General features: G+C 36.7%; 1 protein-coding gene and 1 pseudogene across 1 annotated transcript in view; both read right to left on the minus strand.

Moving 5' to 3' along the window:
• Nucleotides 1-409: 409 nt before the first annotated feature.
• FGF18 (fibroblast growth factor 18) overlaps nucleotides 410-20,685 on the minus strand; it is a 160,699-nt gene continuing 140,423 nt past the window's right edge. Inside the window, exons 3-4 of the mRNA XM_072400789.1 lie at nucleotides 15,997-16,103; nucleotides 410-4,353 (exon numbers count right to left, since the gene is read on the minus strand). Of these exons, the coding sequence (XP_072256890.1) occupies nucleotides 4,087-4,353; nucleotides 15,997-16,103 (374 nt within the window). The 3' untranslated portion in view covers nucleotides 410-4,086. The remainder of the gene's footprint in view (nucleotides 4,354-15,996; nucleotides 16,104-20,685) is intronic.
• LOC140325048 (U2 spliceosomal RNA) lies at nucleotides 14,776-14,878 on the minus strand (annotated as a pseudogene).

A 20,685-nucleotide genomic window follows, 5' to 3' on the forward strand; every position in this document is an offset into this window, starting at 1 on the left:
AGGTCTTTACGTTTGTTTGCTTACAGATCACTCCCCTTTGACTTGGATGGCACTGACTAAGGATAACAATGCATGGGGGACCTGTTGCTTTCTGTACCCACATGACTACAGGTTTTCAGTTGACCACAGAGCTGGAAGACTGCAGGTCAATGCTGATGCCCTCTTTAGGACACAGTGTTTGGTTACAAAAAGGGTCGGACCCCACAGGCTCAAAAAGAAAGGGGAGTATGTGATAAGGTGTCACAATATTTGGTAGGAAAGGTGTTCAATGGTGTCTATATTGCACCCACTCTCGGGCATTTCATGATTTAATTGTTTTACAGTAAGCTATGACTTTGTATTTTTAAAGGTTGTTGTATTATGTGAACAAACCTATTTAAAAAAAAATCAGATGTCTGTAAAAGTACAATATGTATTTTTATTATCAACAATAAAATGTTTATTTATAGTTTTACACAATAACAATTATGTGACAAACACAATAAAGAGTGTACAAACGAAATACCTTATGATATATCTGTAAACTTTTGGCCATTTCAATACCACTTTACCTTCCTAAAGGCTGATATAAATATAAATATGATGACATCATATACTATGTATTAGCCAATGACCAGTCATTACACAATGACAGCAATAAAATAATTGGGACAAAATGTAAATAAACTTAAACACACTGTAAAAACCCAATAACTCACCCAAACATGTCTTTAATTGTAACTAAATATTAACTTCTCATAACCTTGAAGGAACCTTGTTTAAATTATTTCCTGCCTAAAGGGTTCAGGTCATCAACATACTGGTGAAAATCATCCAAAATGCCTTTTAACTGGCAGATTTTCTAGTTGCTTGGCATGAGGAAACTTACAAAAAAGCAGATGACAGTTTGCTGTAAGCAGTTTAGTTTCAGGTTCTCTTTTCACAGCTTTATGGAGAAACTGAGGAAATGCTGTGATACTGTACTTTTGGTCCGTCAGTTTTAATTTAAAGAGGAACTATTGTCTACAAAGCAAAAAAGCACACTAAACTAAATATACTGAAGCTTTAAATAATTTTAGACTAAGGCCTTTTTTCTGCCAAATTTTTACTCGTCCAACTGCCCTGATCATAATATCATCAGGGATGAAGTAAGCTTCATTACTGGTTTGAGGATGTTTTAACAAATGGGAGTTCAAATATGTTTAAAAGCTTAAAGTAAACAATTTTTTTACATTTCAATCAATATTTCTAGAGCAATCACTCTAGTCACAGTCACTACAGGTCCAAACAGGTCAAAGAGTATGTGAGTGGAAAAGGAAAATGGACAAAATTAATGTAACAGTAAGATGCTGAGGTGGGCTATCTCTGTGATTAAAAAGCAATTGGGCACGATTTTCCAACATGCCAGGTCAAAAACTAGCAACTTAATGTACATAGTCAAATGATTCCATTCTCTGAAATAGAAAAGGTATCTTTATGTAAAGCCCTCACATTTAAAATAGAAGTGATTAAAGTTCTAGTATCATCTAGAGGATTTTTCTGTTTCTTCCCTGGGAAAATTGGTTAGTTGCCTCCTGTCACAGGAGGAAAGCTGTCCACTTGGTCTGTAGGTACGTTTGATGCCTCTTTAGGCTGACAATTTAGAATGTGAAAACATTTATGGAGAGGTGGCGAGGGGGACACTTTTTCATAAAAGACTAGAAGCTAAAGGGTACAAGGCAGGTCAGACCTGAGGGTCTAACCTTTTCTTGGATGATACACTGCTGAGAAGATGACATTGGTTTCCAAAGTTGGAAGCTCGATTGGGGAAGCCAATGGGCAAGGGACCCATAGGAAGGTGCTGTACAACAGAAGGCCATCTGTATCTAACTCGGGAGTGTCACTGAAATAAGAAGGCCCACTCCAGAAGAAAAGATGCTTCTCTCACTATCGGTTATGGATTTCAAGCCAATGTACTAAAGGTTAGATGCAGTGCTGACTTTCTTTACTGTTTTTGGATTTTAACTGCCGTTACCAGACACTCTGCTTTACTAAATTACCCCTAGACCAAAGATTCTCAAGTCTCTATGAATATTAATGCTACATTTAGTAAAAGAATCAGAATTTTTTTTTTTAGCTTTTACTAATAGTAATGTTTATTGCTAAATATATAAAGAAAACATAAAATTAATATAAAATAATATTATTTTAAAAAATTAATAGGATACCTTTTCTAGTGTGTTTCCAGGAGTGAGTGGGTAGATATCTGGACCCTCCTTTTTAGGGCTTCCAGATTTTTAAAAAGTTCCCCGCCTACAAACCCCCACTTTTTACCTCTTTTTTGGCAATCCAGATTTCAAAAAGTCTTTTATGACTAGCAGGGGGTTCACACATGTGCTACCGCACCATTTCCTTTGCAGGAAGGTCTCAAGCCTATGAAAGCCCAGTTTTTTTATTAATTTGCAAATAGGAAAAAATAAATAATTTAAAATAAACACTACATTTTTTAAGATATTCAAAAACCATGTTATGAGTGTACTATTTGTTTACATTATACTTGAGGCTTAGCACATTTCAATACAATAGGTTTTCCTGATGTGGAATTTGTGAATGAATACAAGTGTCACATTTACAAACCCATTTCTGTGGTTTACTTTAAACGTTAACCTAATATCTAACACATCTGAAATCATTGGGATGTAAATCAGTTACACTCGAAGGCAATGTATAAAATTTGAAAAAAGGATTGAAAAGTTAGAATTTGGACCAATTTGGAACTCAGATTATCGCTAATCTTGAATGAGTGGGGAAATTGGTGTCCCTGTCATTATAATATTTGTACAAAAGACAACATATCCTTCTGATTTACTGGTGGTCGTTAGTTAAATAAAAAAACAAAAATAAAAACAAAATAGCATTGTTTTCTAAGTCACATCTATAAATACTTGAAATTTACAAAGTACAGTTTACTTACAAGTACAGTTTTCTAATAGGGACTTTTACTTGGTACTGAAAATAATAAAGTGTTATACACAGTCACTTGTCTGACATGTAAAAAGGATGTGAAAGAATATAAAAATGTAATGATTCCACAAATATAAAGCAAGGCAGACTGATGCAGAGGTTGAAGCACCCTTAAGCAAGTGAAGATGTATCAGCAAAACAGAAGCCCCATGCAGGCAAAAAAAAAAAAAAAAACATATGATAGGTGCTTACGTTGGTGATTTTTTTTTAGCACCAACTCAACTATTTTAAAGCTCTTTTTATTACCTGAAATGCACTCATCTTTTACAATACATTATATAAAAAATGGACCAATAACATACATTTTCTCTTTTAACACTTTTTAAAGAGGCAGTCACATTCAGTTTATTGAACTTCTATATACAAAAGTGCAATAAATAGCTATATACATAATAGATAGGAAAGATACACTTATAAAAAAAGTGCACTCTTCCCTGGTAAAATTGTACTTACATAAGCAAAAAAAAAAGTAATGGGATTTACTTATATTAGCAGCATCAATTAAAAGTGAGCCTTGTGCAGGATCACAATTGTGACACCTTATGTCATTAAAAATAAAGATTGTATTGAGAATTCCAAAGAAACTCAATTAATGGTTTAGTTGCAATTGTCTGCAGTAGATAATAAATATGATATTGTAAGTTGCAAACCATATCACTTTGGGGAAAAAGTCATCTTTGGCATTTAGCATTGTGCTGGTTATCTGTTCAGAAGCTATTTACTGAAAAAGTCAACAGCACGCGCAACAATAACTTTAAGTAGCATAAAGTCTTTTTAAGTCACAGTAAAGTCTTCCAAAGGTTTTGGTTATATTTTTAAGCAAAGTACAAAAATAAATCTTTATTCCTCATTTTCAAATGTAAAAAATATTCTTTTGGTGCAGTAATTTGAAGCTGTGACATTGATTTAATAGCTTATTTAATAAAATGTCTTTATCACTAGCACAAAACCATTATCAAACTCACCCATTTAAATTGTGCAGTTGAATTGATTGCAATTGACATTATATTACCTTGGTATAAATAATTTTTCTGTTTTACCACATAATGCTCAGGTTTATTACTAGTGAAGACACTTTATTAAAGATGGCAGTTTGTGATTTTTTTAACCTGGCTTTGTGGGGCGTATTCTTTTAGTCCTTTTTGTTACTGTAGTATATTTGAAAGGCTTCTGAAGCTCCACCACACCTTTGGGATACCTCTTCATAAAATGAACATCTTGCTGATTTTCTTGAGTTTTCGGGCCCTTACGTGGCCTTCCTTTTTTTGTAAATCCAACATACCAGCCAGTGTATTTAGTTGACATCAAAGCTGTGTAGTTATTTTCTAACACTTTTTCAATGAAGACACACTCCTTACTGGCTCCATCGGGCTAAAAATTAACAAGAAAAAAAGAAGTCAACAAAACTACAGTGCTTTAATAAATGAAACATGTGCTTTAATAAATGAAAAGCTGTGAATGAAAGGCATGAAAAGTTTTATGATTTTATTATCTAAACAAAGCTTCACACATTTAAAGAACATTACCAGCCTACAAATTGAAATCAGTTGAAAAAAACTAAATTGGGTAAAACATTTTGAAAATGACCTCCTATGTGCATTAAACATGCATTTTCCCATCTATACCTTCACTCTTTAATAAACTATTTTAATTTTTTTTTTTAATTTTCACTCTGGACATGTCTCCATATGTCCCTTTTTTGCCCCAGCCCCCTTTCCCCAACCAACATTGATAACATCATAGTTGTGTTGAATACTTTGTTTAGGGCTTTGCTTTTAACTCAAAAAGTCAAAGGGGGCTTTAAAATCATGTTTCCCTGGCAATAGTTTAACTATTTGCAAAAATAAATTTCACAGTTTCATCACTAGTGATAGGGAATAAATTGCTAATTGAGTGGGTAGAGCCCAAAAATCTACACTCAAGAAATGGAAATCATACACGAATGAAATACCAGGCATCTAGTTTAGGATCCCAGTTCAATAGTAGCTTGCATGACTTTGACCTTTACATCATATAGTGAAGGAAAGTCTCTTTAAAAAGGCTGCTACCTAGAGAAACTTGTATCTAAAAAGATTGAAACTGCTATGCCAGGCTAGTAATAGTGGGTCTAATCTGTATTCAGTCAGTGTGTTCTTACCATAGTGATAGTAATGAGAAGGCACTGGCTCCCTAGAATTCTACACTGCCTATGGTTCTGCATTCTAAGGACTTATCACTTGGATACAAAAAAATACAATGAAAATCCACTTTACAAAAATAGCCGGTCACATGCAAGGTCAAAAAGTTTTCTTCAAATGAGCACTTTGCCTGTTCCTTTTTTTTACCGTTTTACCGTTTTCTTTGACACATATATTTTCCTTTCTTTTTCATGTTTTATTACATAGTTTGCCTGGAATATTTTAATAAAGTTGTTTCTATTCCACAAAGTGAGGTATTTCTCTTTCCTTTCCTTGATATGGCCTTTATCCCACATTTTGTTAACCCTGTCCCCAACTTTTTTTTTTCTTATAAAAACGTGTAAAATTGGTTGATATGTTAATGTTAAATCTAATATATCCTATATCTAATATATAACAGCTATCTTGTTATAGTGAGATGTGTATTTTGTTGTATCAATGAATTTTGTCTGTAATCTTTGGTTGGGTTGTAGTAATCATCTGATGAATACTCCAGAGCTGTATGCTTATACATATTGGTGGCTTTATATAACCTTTGTTGTATTGATTTTTAAATGTTTGTTCAGTATATCACACTGATTTTGATCCATTGTTTATTTTTCCCATGTTTACCTTTTTTCAGTTATGCACATTAAACAAGTTTTTGGAACTTAAATAGTGAGGTAATTGGGAAATGAGTTAACTGTCTGTAAAAACATTTTTGTCAGTGAGAAGGAGAAAAAACACACAGTTAACTATGGTTATAAATGGATGCCTGTATATAAGCAATCAACTATATAACTATCAATAACTCCTATTCCATTATTTTTAACAAATATAAATTTAAACCCTTTTGTGCGGCTGTGTAAATCCTTAACTACTAAGTCCAAAACACAACAAGTTCCCCAACAGGTCAAACCCCACTCACGCCTACATCAGGGTGGTCTTCCCTGGGGATGCCACATGCAAAGCAATGCAGAGTGGCTTTACCTACAGGTACATCTGAATGAAGTAAAGTCAGTTTTTGCACCATGACATGCATGAAGTGGGAGGTGTTCTACAACCAAGCTACAGGGTACAGTCTATTCTGCCAAATGACCAAACTTTTTGTGCCAGTCCACATGCCTATTAAGAGTGACAATAGGTGCAGTAGGTGCCCTCCACTCACACACTTTGTTTCCTCCTTCTTTGGTAAGAGGGCCCTCACATGATTTGATTCCAAATTCTCTATAGAAAAAAATTACACATTTTACACATTGCTCATACTTACGATATATAGAAGATTTTATAGCCAACTGTCTCAAAAATTACAAAAATATTTATGTAGAAGTCCCTGCTAAAAAAATAATTATAGCGTTGCATGGATTTATGATTTATAGGAATCTTCCTTCATAAGAAGCCTGCTGTTGATTTATTGGTACTGTAAATGTTTTTATTTTAATGTTAAATGCTCTGTGTAATTGGTGTGAATATTAAAGCACATAAATCAATTAAGACTAATATAAATATTAAAATATTAGGACTATTAAATACAAATACACTGAAATATGTACGCATAAGAGTTAGAAATCCAAGGTAGTACACCTAGTGTTATCCTTAAATATTTTATGCAAACTACCCACATGTAACAATACATATGCCAATTAATTTTTAACAGTTTGCTCATGGGTTGTTGGAGCATAGTTATAATCAATGCAAATATTACAATCCTTGTGCTTTTATATATTACATACTGTATATATGGTACATTCAAATGTTGCCAATTTGTTGGCACCCTGTACATGTGCAACTCAGTTGGTTGCTGGTATACCTGGCACATGCTGGCTTCCCCTGCACAAGCAAAGGCTGATTGAACTTCAGCAGAAGTTAGATTATCCCAGCCAGGCCAATCAAAGCAAATATGAAAATAAGAAATCAAAGAAGGGAAAAGATGGTGGGGTCTGTGTTGGAATGGGGACAGGCGAGTATAAATTAGAATTAGTACTGCTCTAACTTAAAATTGAGTCAATCGCTGCAAAAAATAAATAAACAAAAAATAGTGACTTCTGTAGCTCCATTTACTAAAGTCAATGTTTAAAAAAAATAAAGTGTAAACAAAGTTTTATTAAAAAAGGATAATTTGCAGGATGCTTCACTGTTATCTTGTTTGTGATCTAAATCTATCCAAAGACAAAGCAGAACTACTGGCTTCTATACTTGAGCAGCCGTTTTTGCCTCTGATTGATCTGCATAAAATATTTTGCCACCTATCCATATTAGGCTAGGCTTGATGAAGAGCCTTGTAAAGTAAAACATAAATATTTAACAGTTTTATTGTATCTCAATATTTGCGTACAGTCATTCAGTTATCAAGTCCTTAAACAAATGGTAAATCCCAATACCCCAACGTGTTTCGCAGTACTTGCTTCTTCAGGTGATATAAATACCCGGATATCAAGTGACAAAATAGAGAATAAACTGTCAATCCGATATTTAGCCATTTTTCTTAAACTACATCAGATACAATAAAACTGATGATTATTTATGTCTTTCTGTGAAATAAATATATAACTATATAACTTTCATGTTACTAACCAGAGGATATGATTTAGATAAACTAAATCTGTTTTTCTCTGCAATAAGAATCTTTACACATTTAAGAGGTCATTTCTTCCCCCCTCTTCTCTTTTCCTATATATTTTTTATGTCTTTCTAGGATTTTTTTTTTGTATATTCTTAATTTTTTTTTAGAAAAAGAAACAAAATTGACATGCAATCAAAAAGAGATACAAAAATAGAGATGACAATCACAAATACTACAATATAGACTATTTCAAACAGCATGAGACAAGGTATAGTCCATGTCCGATATTTGTTGGCCTTCATATTCATTATAATATGAATCATAATATTCACAGATATACACAGTCAGAAGTAAAGCTTTGTGCTATAACATGTAAACATTGGGGTGGATTAGCTAGGGCAAAAATGCAAAGAAGAATGTTAGAGAAAGGTGGTCAACAGAGTGGAAGTGCTGTCTCACAACAGGATGTTAAGCCACAGGGAGACTCCAAAGGGCATATAAATAAAACACACAAAAAAAATAAGAATAACAGGGGACATATAAAGAAAGAGGGACAGGGGAAAGGTATAGAGAGTAAGAACGGAGTAAAGAGGGAAGATGGAGGAGAAGAAGGAACAATTGGGAAGGAGGGGGGCACCGCTATTTCCACTTCTGCAATCTGGGTATAAGCCCTCAATGCAATAAAGCCTGGCATTGGGGGGAATAGTAGCTAGGGTGACCAGGTTAGCAGATATTGATCTACCCAGCTAGTGCCATCAGTTGTTCCATGTGTCGTTTGGGGAATTAGAATTGGCTCTAACTCTACTACTAGTAGAGAGTCAATATCTAGTGATAATCATTTTGGATGATGTTAGGAAATGCCTAAGGACCTGTCTCCCTTGGAGGATTTGAAAGGCCCAAGAATCATGGAGTAATGTAATCCAAGGAGTGTTTGGGTGTTAAACTGAAGCCCCAAATCGCTGAATAGCTGACCATTCCCCCTAAAAATGTAACATTGTGCCCCTGACCGCCAACATTTGTCAGATGTTGATGATGAGAATATATGGATATCAACTGGGCAGGGGACAAACAGTGGGCAATTTTTTTTTCTCCTGCGCTTTGCAGGTCACAGACATCATATGGATTAAGGCTTTCTCCCAGTCAGTGTCCATTTACGTGCTGCCTATTTCACATTCTCAATATCATACATATAAAGGGGTGCTAACATGGGAGCAACCGCCCACCTTCCTAAGCCTACAATTCAATACGGGAGACATGCGGGCCCACTCCCGAAAAAAGTGGAGGCACGGCGTTCCCACCCATGCCCGCCCAGTACACCCTTGGTTATAGGTCAATGCTTTTGTCATAAAGCATAGCATGTATCACAGTTTGCCAGCTGAAATAGCTAAGCTGTGTGTAATGTTGGCCAAATTTGCAGCAATAATTTTAATGGAATTCGAGTTCCACTACGAATCAATCTAAACACTGGGTTATTTGATAAGCATGCCATCACGCCAATGAGAATTTAGAATAATTGTGTGGCACTCCCTGACGCTTTTCAACAAAGCGAAAAAAAAGACAAGACCCAGGGGTGTAGCTAAATATTTTGGGGATAAAGGAGAGATCCTATTAGATTTGTTCTAGGGGAAGGAACTAGTTTTGAACAACATTTCCAGAAAGACTCACAGGCACCAGGTGTGATATATTTGATATAATCCTTAATTAAGACCACATATATGCTAAAAAACGCTATATGTATCAATATTGGCAGGACACATGGGTGTCCACTGGTAAATGCTTCCTTAAAATTCTGGCTATGGAAAAAGCATACAAAGTTCTCTTTCAGTGGTACCTTACTCCAAATCGCATAGCCAAATTCATCCCAAACTACTTGGCAGGTTGCTTCTGAAATTGCTCTCATAGGGGCACTATGTTCCAAATTTGGTGGTCCTGCCCAAAATTGGTGAAACTGTGGCTCAGGGTCTACAAATTGATTTGATATGTCCTCAACACCAATCTGAGATGGGACCGAGACCCAACCCACCCATCGCCCTGAGCCTGCAATCTGTATGGGGGACATGGTCCGCAGCTCTGGCCGGTGTGCCTCCCCCCCAAGCAGGGCCCTTCTCCTGACCCTGCTGGGGGACACTATGGCCAGAACCCCGGACCATTCAAATTTTCTTGTGGACCGTACCACTGATTGGTGACCGCTGTTTTATAGCACTAGACAAACATGACAGATTCTTGACAGTGTGATTACCCTGGATTGACTACATTACATCATGTACTGAATTGTATCTTGCTTGTTCTATACATAGGTTCCAATTCCCTGTGAAACCCAAAATTTTACTCATGTGTGACTTTCTTAAAGTGTTTCCCAGGGTTTTTTACTGATTCTCAGTGTTCACATTGCTGAATGAATTTTAGTTAAAGGCTTCCAAATGGCTTCTAAATGTTTCAAAATGTGTTTCCCTATTGCAGAATTTATATAGGCTCTACCAGAGGTTTCTCAGGAACTCGAGTTCTTCAGTTTTTATGACTGATGAAATTTTATATCCTACATTCTGTATACTTTTATTTTTTTTCCACTTTATGCTTTTTTGTAAACCTGCTACACATGCTTTGTTGAATCTGACTTAACTGTTTTGTTATTTGCTATCTACCTTTTATACAACCAAGGTAAAAACTATTTTGTTTAAAATTTAATCAATTCGATCTAGTTATACACAGACAATTTTTCCCAAGAATTAGTTGTCAGTCCTCTGCTCTGCAGCTTGCAGCACCCTTCCCTTTCCTTTAGCTGTGCACCGCCTGCCTTTCACCTGAGATATAACTATCTTAGCTTCCCCAGCATTTACACCAAGGCTTTGTACAGCTGAGGGGGATTTGGAATTATGCTGTAGCCAATGAGCAGAGTAGTTCCAGGCCTGCAAATGCTGAAGCAGTTGTAGTAATGGGAGATTTTAACTACTCTGACATTGACTGGAGTAATGGCACTACAGGTACAGCAAAAGGCTGGAAATGTATGAATTTATTACAAGATAAGATAATTTTATGGTACAGTTTATAGAAGCCCCAGCTAGAAATGATACTCTGCTGGACCTAGTTTTTTTTTTTAACAATGCAGAGCTTATAAGAAATGTGCATATAAAAGAGAATCTGGAAAGCAGTGACCATTATATGATTTATTTTAATGTAAGTTGTAAACAGTAAGCAAAAAGAGGAAAGATAAAAACATTCAATTTTAGGAGAGCAAATTTTCCATTATTAAGGGCGGCTCTCTATGAAGTGGACTGGGAGGGAATATTGTTCTCAAAGAACACAGAACAGAAATTGGAATGTTTCAAGTTTGTTCTACACAAATACACTGAAAAATGTATTCCAATAGGTAATAAGTTAGGAGGCTAAAATTAAACCCCAAACGTTAAAGAAAGGGACAAAAATATAAAAATAAAGGATCACTTTTATCATTTGAAAACTATAAAGAATATAACGAAAGATGTAAAAAGGAGATAACGTGCAAAACTTCAAAATAGAAGACAGATTGCAAAAGAAAGCAAGGTAAACCCCCAAAAATGTTTTAAATATTTTAAAAGCAAAAAAATCAAACATGAGCATGTAGGCCCCTTAAAGGATGACGGATTTACTAAACACTTTTTTTTAGCTCTGTGTACACAAAGGAAAATAGCAGAGCTCAAGTCCAATTTGCGAATAGCAATGTCACTGCCTTGAACAAGCCACAGTGCCTTAAAATGGATATGACTGAGAAACAGTTGGACAAAATTAAGGTTCACAGGGCACCAGGAACTGATGGATTACACCCACATGTCCTCAAAGAGCTGAGCTCAGTTATTTCAAAGCCATTGTTTCTAATTTTTAGAGACTTTTTATTCACTGGCATCCTACCAATGGATTGGCGTAAGTCTAATGTGGTTTCTATCTTTCAAAAGGGAGCAAAGTCATTACCAGGTAACTACAGACCAGTAAGTTTAACTTCTAGAGTTGGAACGGTCATAGAGAGTTTGATAAGGAACCACATAGAGGAGTTTCTGCTAGAAAATAATAAAGTATTAGCATGGATTGAAGAGAGACCTAAGTTGTCAAACAAAGTTATTCTCTTTCTATGAGGAAGTAAGTAAATAGGTAGACAGTAGAGTAGCAGTTATTATTGTGTTCTTGGACTTTACAAAAGGATTTGACACAGTACCCCACAGACAGTTAATATGCAAGTTAGGGTCCAAGTATGAAAATTTCAATCTGTATATGCATAGAGATGTGGCTTATAGACCGCATCCAGAGAGTAGTGATTAATGATTTATACTCTGAATGGTCTAAGGTTATTAGAGGTAACCCCCAGGGTTTGGTGTTGGGACCATTGCTTTTTAATATCCTTATAAATTATATAAAGTTTGGGATTAAAAGCACTATTTTTGTGTTTGCAGTAGTCACAAAATATTGTAATGGAATTAGGTCCATACAGGATGTACAGGGAGATCGAGACATAATCCTGTCCCTGTACAAAGCATTGGTCAGACCTCATTTGGAATTTGCAGTCCAGTTTTGGGCACCAGTTAACAAATAGGATATTTTGAAATTGGTGAGAGTGCAGAGAAGGGCAACTAAACTAATGAAAGGAATGGAGGAACTCAGCTATGAGGAGAGATTACCTCAACTAAATCTATTCTCCCTTGAGAAGACATATTAAGGTAGGTATATGATCATCCTATTTAAATATATAAATGGCCCATACAGAGAGCTTGCTTCCCAATTATTCACTTTAAGGCCATTTATAAAGGACAAAGGGAAACACTTTTTGCATCTGGAGGAATAGAAATGAAAAAGATTTTTCACAGTAAGAGAAAATGCAAAATAGGCTCCCTCAGGAAGTAGTTTCAGCAACTTGTATAGATTGCTTTAAGAAAAAGCTGGATGATTTTCTAGAAGCTCAGAATTTAACTGGGAATACAGTTTTAAAGTAAAGACAACAGAAACTGATGATCCAGGGAGCATCCGATTGCTTCATGGGATCAGGAAGGATTTGTTTCCCCTGTTGGAGCAAACTGAACAATTTTTTTTTTTTTGGATCAACTATGTCTATAGAGTTTTTTAAACCTAACTTTAAATCACTTGATGAACCCTTGATATACTTGTTAGGATTATATGTGTGCTTATGTTTGGTATTAAAAATTTGGTATTATGTTTTAGTATTTGGTATTATAACAGTCTGGTATTAAAATTCAACAAAAGAAATTTGTGTGGAATGAAAGCTGGACATGCTGACAGAAATATCAGTTTGGAAAGCAGCCAGATGAATCTGGGGCATGGAAACACAAAAATTATTCCCTTAAGATGGTAAATTTAAACAAACTTTTTTGTTTGTATTTTAAATTTCTATTGAGGAAGAAATGTTCTATAATTTTTGATTACAAGAAATATACAGATTGTAATTTAATTCCAGATTGCTGCATAGTGTATTATACATATATATATATTTTTTATATATATTTTACACAAGAGTTACACAATTTCCACCCTATTTCCTCAGTTAAATCCAATAAGAAAATGTGATTTGTATCCACACATTGCCATTCCTCATCAACATTCCCTGAAACTTGCAGTGTTATCTATTAGGTTTTGCTACCTTTTCCCCTTTGCCTCTGTTCCCCAGTGTATCACTAAGGTGTTGAGTCCATTGCTGGTCCTCCACTGTATGAAAGGAATTTCCACTTTAGAAGTTTTAGGCAGGCTTCTTATGAAGGAAGATTCCTATAAATCATAAATCCATGCAACCCTATACTTGTTGTAACTAAAACAATACAGGAAACCATTATTTTCAAAGCTTCCTGACAACTTTTTAAGGTAATTGCAAATTCATTGACACCGAGTCTTCACCAGGGAACTCTGCAAAGGGTGATGGGCCAGTAGCCCTAGAGACTGCTGGGCTCTTTGCTGCAAAATGTCTCCAGTTTGCGGTTTTTGGGGTAACCATACAAGGAGGAAGAACAGATAGGCTTCTGTGTGGAGACTGGCGGTGCCCACAGGCATCAGTGAGAGACTGCGGTGAGAAGGTATCAGAGTTGGCTGCAGGCAGTTAAGGTCAGGGAAGGTGGCAGGTAAGAGTAATCCAGGTCCAGACAAATGTTCAGGGCTTGCAGTATGCAAAGCTTAACTCAGATTATGACAATATTAAGGGCAAGATGGCAGACAAGCATAATCCAGGTCCAGGCAACAGTTAGGGAAAGGCAGCAGGCAAGCATAATCAAAGTCCAGGCAACAGTCAGAGTGGAATAGATTACAAATTTTTTTTATTAAAGATGTACAATGTGCAAGCACATCTGTGTCAAATATGCCATTAAAAACCTGGTGCAACAAAAAAGTGTTAGTGCACAAGTGTACCACACAAAAAATTGCACCAGACGCTTTGCATGGTCCTATCCCAAAAGGGACTATGGCCTCTTTACTTGAACCCCCCGGGACGCAAGGCTTCTGATGGTACAAGCTTATCAACTTGAGCCCATCTAAGCTGAGCCTTAGCCTAGGCTGAGTGGCTCCAATACCTTAAAGGGTTGACCGGAGCCAAGCACTTACCAGTAACTTGAGCATTGGGCTCTTCCAAAGAAAGACCCAAGGTTAGGGAGAGCACATAAGGCTCTGCGCCCTCCCCATACCCAACTTTCAGGCGAGGCCTTAAAGAATGACAAGCGCCTTACTCGTCAGGTGCAAAGGGAAAGGTGCAAAGTCAGAGTGAAAAATCACGTACACACACAAAAAAAAAGAAAAAGTGTCATGGTATGATAGCCATGGCTGGCCTTCTGTCCGCTTATAAGAGTTCCGCCGGTCTGGCCAAAAGGTCCAGCCCAAGAAGCGGGTTGCAAAAATACAAGTGCGTAATTAAGGTGCTGTGTGTGCAATAATTACTGTGCATGGTCACTGCCATGATGCTCAGTGATTAAGGTACCCCTGGGCCACCCAAAAACCTCCTTCGGAATTTCTCATCCCCAGCCCTCAGCCTGATTGTGGCAGTCCTGCCCCCATCAGCAGGCCGAGTTAGGGAAATTGCCCCATTACAACCTCCCCACTCCAGCCTTTTATTCTAGAGTGTACTAACTTCAGCGCCTCCCCGTCTTGGTTTTTCAGTATTCAGAACTGATAAGAACAGATACTACACTTGATTTTAGCCAGAAGGCAGAGAAGCGATAGCAATAGATTACAAATGCAGAATAGCAATGTAGCTGGTGAAAAGTTACAGCAGCAGCCACTATTACTGCTGAGGCTAAAACAATCTTAGCATCTTTAAGGAGCTCCTCCTTGGCTGTGTCAGTGTTTGAGCCCAGGAAGTGAAGCTGCATGCTCTGTCAGGCAGAGACAGAGAGTGAGTGATGAGCATGGCAGACAGGCACAGGACGCCACAAGACCGTTTGGCAGGGAATGCCATGGAAACCATGGCAAACCAACAGGTAGTGTGATTTAGAGGCAAGAATTTTACTGTAAGTACAATACAGGTAGTCCCTGTTTACATACGAGATAGGGACTGTAGGTTTGTTCTTAAGTTGAATTTGTATGTCTGAATAAGTATGAATTTGTATATCGTTGTATAAGCCAAAAAAGGATTATTATTTTAATAAATGCAATAAGGACAGATGTTTGTCTCAACATGTTAATAGACAGCATGGTGTCAGTCACTGTATAAAATCCTCACTGTGAGTTAATCACAAACAAAGCAAAAAAAATCATTTAATAATTTATAGAGCAAGCTGTGCTTTGATGTGCAAAAAGAAACAGAGTTGCAGAGTTTATCTTGGTCATTAAAGAGTTACAAGAGGCTGCAGAAAGAGCTCACCCCCCTAAGATCACCTACAACCTTAACTGTGTTTAGCAAAAGATTTCTTCTGCAAGTCATGCAAACTGCCCCTTCTCTCCTTCAAGCCTTCGCCTTGTACACAAGCGAGCAGGGAAGCATGTCAGATGTCCTTAGCCCGGGGACTACCTGTAAATGCTATCATCTCCCAAAGGCTCTAATGTATAAAATGTTAGTAAGTGGTTGGTAAATTAATAGTATTAAAAACCATGGGGGTTTCCCACAGGAATCTAAAAACTGAAGGGATAAAATGAAATGTTTTCTTGCCGATAATGCTTTTAGGAAAAGAAACTTAAAAGATTGTTAGTTTGGGGAATATTATATTGCTGCCTAAATTTGATGGAAATTGTTAAAGAGGAAGATAATGAAATTAAGATGCAAGATAATAAAAAACTCCTAAACAAAGGAGCTCATGCTAATAACAAAAAAAATAATAAATAACTGAACAAAGAACTTACCTTTCCAACAAGCTTGCCTTTTCTATTCATACAAAGGTAAAAATCTGTCTCTTTTCCTCTAATCCGGACTTGGCTGCCAAATGTGTCAGTTTCCACTAGCAGCTGGGCTTGTAAAGAAAGATAAATATTATTTATCTTACAGTGAAAGTGCATTTAAATATCATAGAAACTTATTTAATTTGGATTTACCAGAACATAATTAGGGGTCAGCAGAGAATCTAACATTCCCTCAAACATTCCCTGGTGAAAATTAATTACTGCCATAGAAACACATGGCCATGGAAGATTCCCACAAGAGAATATTTTAGTGAATGTCTGATTTGCTGTTTCATAAATAGAGATGCCTAAATATGTTTTTTTTATTTGCAACATATTTTCAAAATATTATTACAACCTCCTATACCTTCAATTCTTTAAACATCTGTTGATACTCTTTTCTGTTCCCACATATATGTATATAATTGTTTTTTTTATCACATGTATACATGTTTTGATCCAGCAAACCTGGAATGGATTTCTCAAAAGTCATTCCCTATTTAATAGAAAATGGTTTAAATCCTGGACCAGATCCATTCCAGATTTGCTGGATCACCCAGCTTTACTGATGAAAGTGTATCTTCTCCAGCCTTGGAGAGCTTTAATAAATCAAGCCCAATGTGCCTAAGACATTTGGTAGTCTTCCTGCATCATTTTGGCTGTTGGCATATACCCCACTGAGACCAAAATAAGCGAGCCACTAGAATTTTTCCCAGTTTACTGCAATCTTCCTTGAACTTGGAATATTCTAAACACAAAATTTACATATTTAGGTGACAAGCTTTAAAGGGAATTCAGCAGCAGATCGATGTAAGCAACCAATAATTTTCTTAGAATGTGCTCAAATATTCGAGCAAATCTGACTAAGGATTGGAGCAGCATGATTATGTGGTTTCTCTATACTCTACCCTGACTATTGTAGCACAGCCCAATGTAGGTACAGCTGGTGACATAAGGCCCTACAAGTACCTAGGAACATGATAACCCTATACAGGAGAGGAAAAAAAACTCCAAAAAAGGGTCATCTAAGCAGTGGAAATTAGAGGCTTTTGGGACACCTATAGGGCTAATATCTACTAAGCAGACCAAAGAAATTTGGGTCAAAACTGGTAATCCTGGCAGCAATCCATGCAAGACTGGCAAAAAGAGATGCTCTGTCTCAAAAAGGGAGGCAAAATCTTCTGGCAGAGCTGAGCAGAATCAAACAAAGTCGTCTGGCAAGGCTGAACAGGATCATGCAACATCTTCTGGCAGGGTAGTGGGCTGGAGTTTGTCTGAGACTGGCAGAGTGGCAGGTGGATCTGGCAGGGGGACACCAGCAGGTGGTTGGTGGAAGTTCATGGTAGATCAGGTATTCAGCACCACAAGTAAGAGAAGCAGAACATTTAGCAATGTCCCTCCAAAATTGATAAAAAAAAAACATAGAATCACTAATGTGGATAAGGAAAAACTTTAAGAAGGTCCTTCGTTGCTCCACCCTTATACACTCAATTCAAATTTGGGACAAATACTGTGACAATCCCAAATTTTGTTCCACTCATGCTCCCCTTACACAACTTAGAGGGAACCCTGATTTCTGTATTCAGTTTTGAGCTTTGAATTTCTCACTAGTAAATGGGACCTCCCAGGACAGGAATACTTCTGATATCGACAATTAAAATAATTTATAAATTCCAAAGTTAGACAGGCTATAAAACCTCTGCGGTCCTTACCTTTTGAGAGCACATGCACATCTCTTATGGACTCTAAAGGGCAAATCTCTATAATTTACTTAATGCTGGTTGCCCCAGAAGGGAAGCTAAAATCCATGAGAAATTGACCTAGGGAAATCATGGGACATGAAGGATTGGAGTGAAATGGCATATTCCCTCTCAAACGTGTTAGTTGAGGCAAACTACAAGGTTATCTTAGATGGTGTAAGAAGTATAATTTTGTTGAGTTTTGAATTTAAGTTGTTTTTGTGTTTTTTGCTATATTTTGCAGATAATTGAGCTGTGTCGAAACTAGTTATATCCTCCTTATCAGTAGGTCAATATTTGGTCCATCCTTACCTTGTAGCTTCTTACCTTGAAACATCTTGCTTAGCAAAGTTGTTAATTAAGTTTCTTGTTATTGAGTAACTACTAAGTGTCTTCCACCTTGTTGTCTGACTATATAAACTGCTATGTGTTAATAAAGATTTGAGAAGAAGTGATATAACTACATGCTTCAGCTGCTTGTGTGTTATTCACTGCTCCCAACGCGTTGAAAACAGAGGTCAGGATAGAGAGGTATAAACTGATCTGGGATCAGCAAGAAATCGCCTTAACAGATGGTATCTAGCTCCAGAACAACTAGCCAAATTTTATCCTTCATCTTCACCACTGTGCTTCAGAAGCTGTACCTCTAGGGGCACTATGGAACACATATGGTAGTCCTGTCCGATAGCACAGAGTTTCTGGTCAGAAATATTTGAAACTTATATCCACGGTACAAAAGATAGATTCCAAGCTCGCCTGATGGTGCTTCATTTGGCAATCTAAGTACGGTTCTCTCTAAACCTTCTCTAAAACTGGCTAAGTTGATACTTTTAGCAGAAAGAATCACTTTAGCAAAAGCTTGGAAAATTAATAGGATTCCTTTGACACCCTCTTCACCAAAATGAACTGGGTTATGGCTCACACATAAAATGAACAACACATTAGACAAATATGACAGTATCTGGGAACCCTGGATCACTTTTAAACCCTGTAAATAAGCAATCTCACGTTGACCCCCTCTTTACTGAAGAAGTCTTCTCCCCAACTCTCTTCCTTCCTTTCACCATTTCTAAACCCTGGAGTTGGATTGTTTATATAATGAATAAAGGGTTTTCAGGTTGTAAGTACTATTTGCTTGGCTGTGTTTTTAATAATTCTGCCTTTCATTCCTTTTATTCCTGTGAAGGTTTTGTTTTAGAAACAACTACCCTTTTTCTCTGTTCATTGTATTTGTATTTGTCGCTGTTGTTACATTTGTTTTTGACTTCATGTTAATTGCAGTGGGTAACTATTACTTTGAATTCAGTAAGTGAGTGTATTGTTGAAAACGATTGTTATGTTTTTATTGTTATTGTTATTTTTGTGAAAAACTTTAATAAAAATTTTGAAATACAAACCTGATGGAAAAAAAACACAAAAACTGGTTGGGGAGGCTGCCAGGAGACCTACAATAACACTGAAGGAGTTGCAGGAATTTCTGGAATCTACTGGACATTTACTACATGTGACTAAAATCCCCCATAATCTCCATATTTCTAGACTATGGGGTAGGATTTCAGAAAGGAAAATAAAAAACATCCAGGCCTTGCTAATATTTGCAAAAAAACATTAGGTCTCCAAAAATGTGTTTTGGAACAATTTCCAAAAGACGAAAACAACACTTCACATCACAAAAAGAACACCATCCCTTCAGTAAACCATGACAGTGGCTGTATTATGCTTTGGGGTTTCAAGGTGGAGGGAATTATGAACAGTTCCAAATACCAGCATACTCCAAGCATACATCCAAGTAAACAATAGAATGGCTTAACCAGAAGAAAATTGGAGTTTTTGTACCCAGCCAAAGCCCAGACTCAAATTCAATAGAAATTATGTGGGGTGATCTGAAGAGGGCTCTGCCTCCCGAGATCCCCTTACAATCTTACAGTCTTGGAACCTTTTTAAATGGAAAAGTAGGCATGCTGATAGACTCCTACCCAAAAAGGCTGAATTATGTAATTACTGGGTAATCTGCTTTTAAATACCACCCAGGTCCCGGCCATGCCGCTGCCCGCATCAGCAGTGAGATGCGAAGCACAATGCAGGACTTCTGCATTGTGCTTTACATCTCACTGCAGATGCCAGAAGCAATAGCAAATTCCCGGGGTGACTACCCCCGGAATTTGCTATTGCTGCTGGCATCTGCAGTGAGATGTGAAGAACAATGCAGGACTTCTGCATTGTGCTTTGCATCTCTCTGGAGATGCAGAGCAGCAGCAGCGTCTCTGTAAGCAGGCGGGGACATCCCCACTCACATCACCCGGGAGGATGAGTCATCTTCCGGGTGATGCGAGTGGTAATGTATTGGGGGGTGTGTCTGGGAGGGAAATTTAAAAGCAGAATACAATGTAATCTGCTTTAAAATGGTTTTTACAGGACAAAAACACCACACAACATGAAATAAAAATAATTCATCATTAATCATTATTTTGTAAAATTATTATTTATAATTATGTATTATATTATAATTTATGATCTTTGCAATTTTTAGGACACATGTTTCTAAGTATTATTTAAATTACACTTTATATATTTGTTTATTAAAAAACAAGTTATGTTCTGTTAACATTACAAATACATTTGTATCATTTTATGTTACTTTTATTATGTCATTGTATCATTTGCATTTATATCTTGTAACTTCTTGAAACATTACAAAATTCAATAAAAATATTGTAAAGAAAGAAAAAAAAAACAGATACAAAGTGATATTTTAGGATTCAAATGCAAAAAAACAGATATGTTAAGCAACAGTTAAGCTACGTACACACTTCCAAAAATTATCGTTGGTAAACGAACGACGAACGATCCTGCACGATATCTGCGAACGATCGTATAGCACCGATCCTGTACATACAGATAACGACACGATCGT

The sequence above is a fragment of the Pyxicephalus adspersus genome, chromosome 2 (genome assembly GCF_032062135.1).
Source record: "Pyxicephalus adspersus chromosome 2, UCB_Pads_2.0, whole genome shotgun sequence".
In the NCBI taxonomy this organism is placed as follows: domain Eukaryota; kingdom Metazoa; phylum Chordata; class Amphibia; order Anura; family Pyxicephalidae; genus Pyxicephalus; species Pyxicephalus adspersus.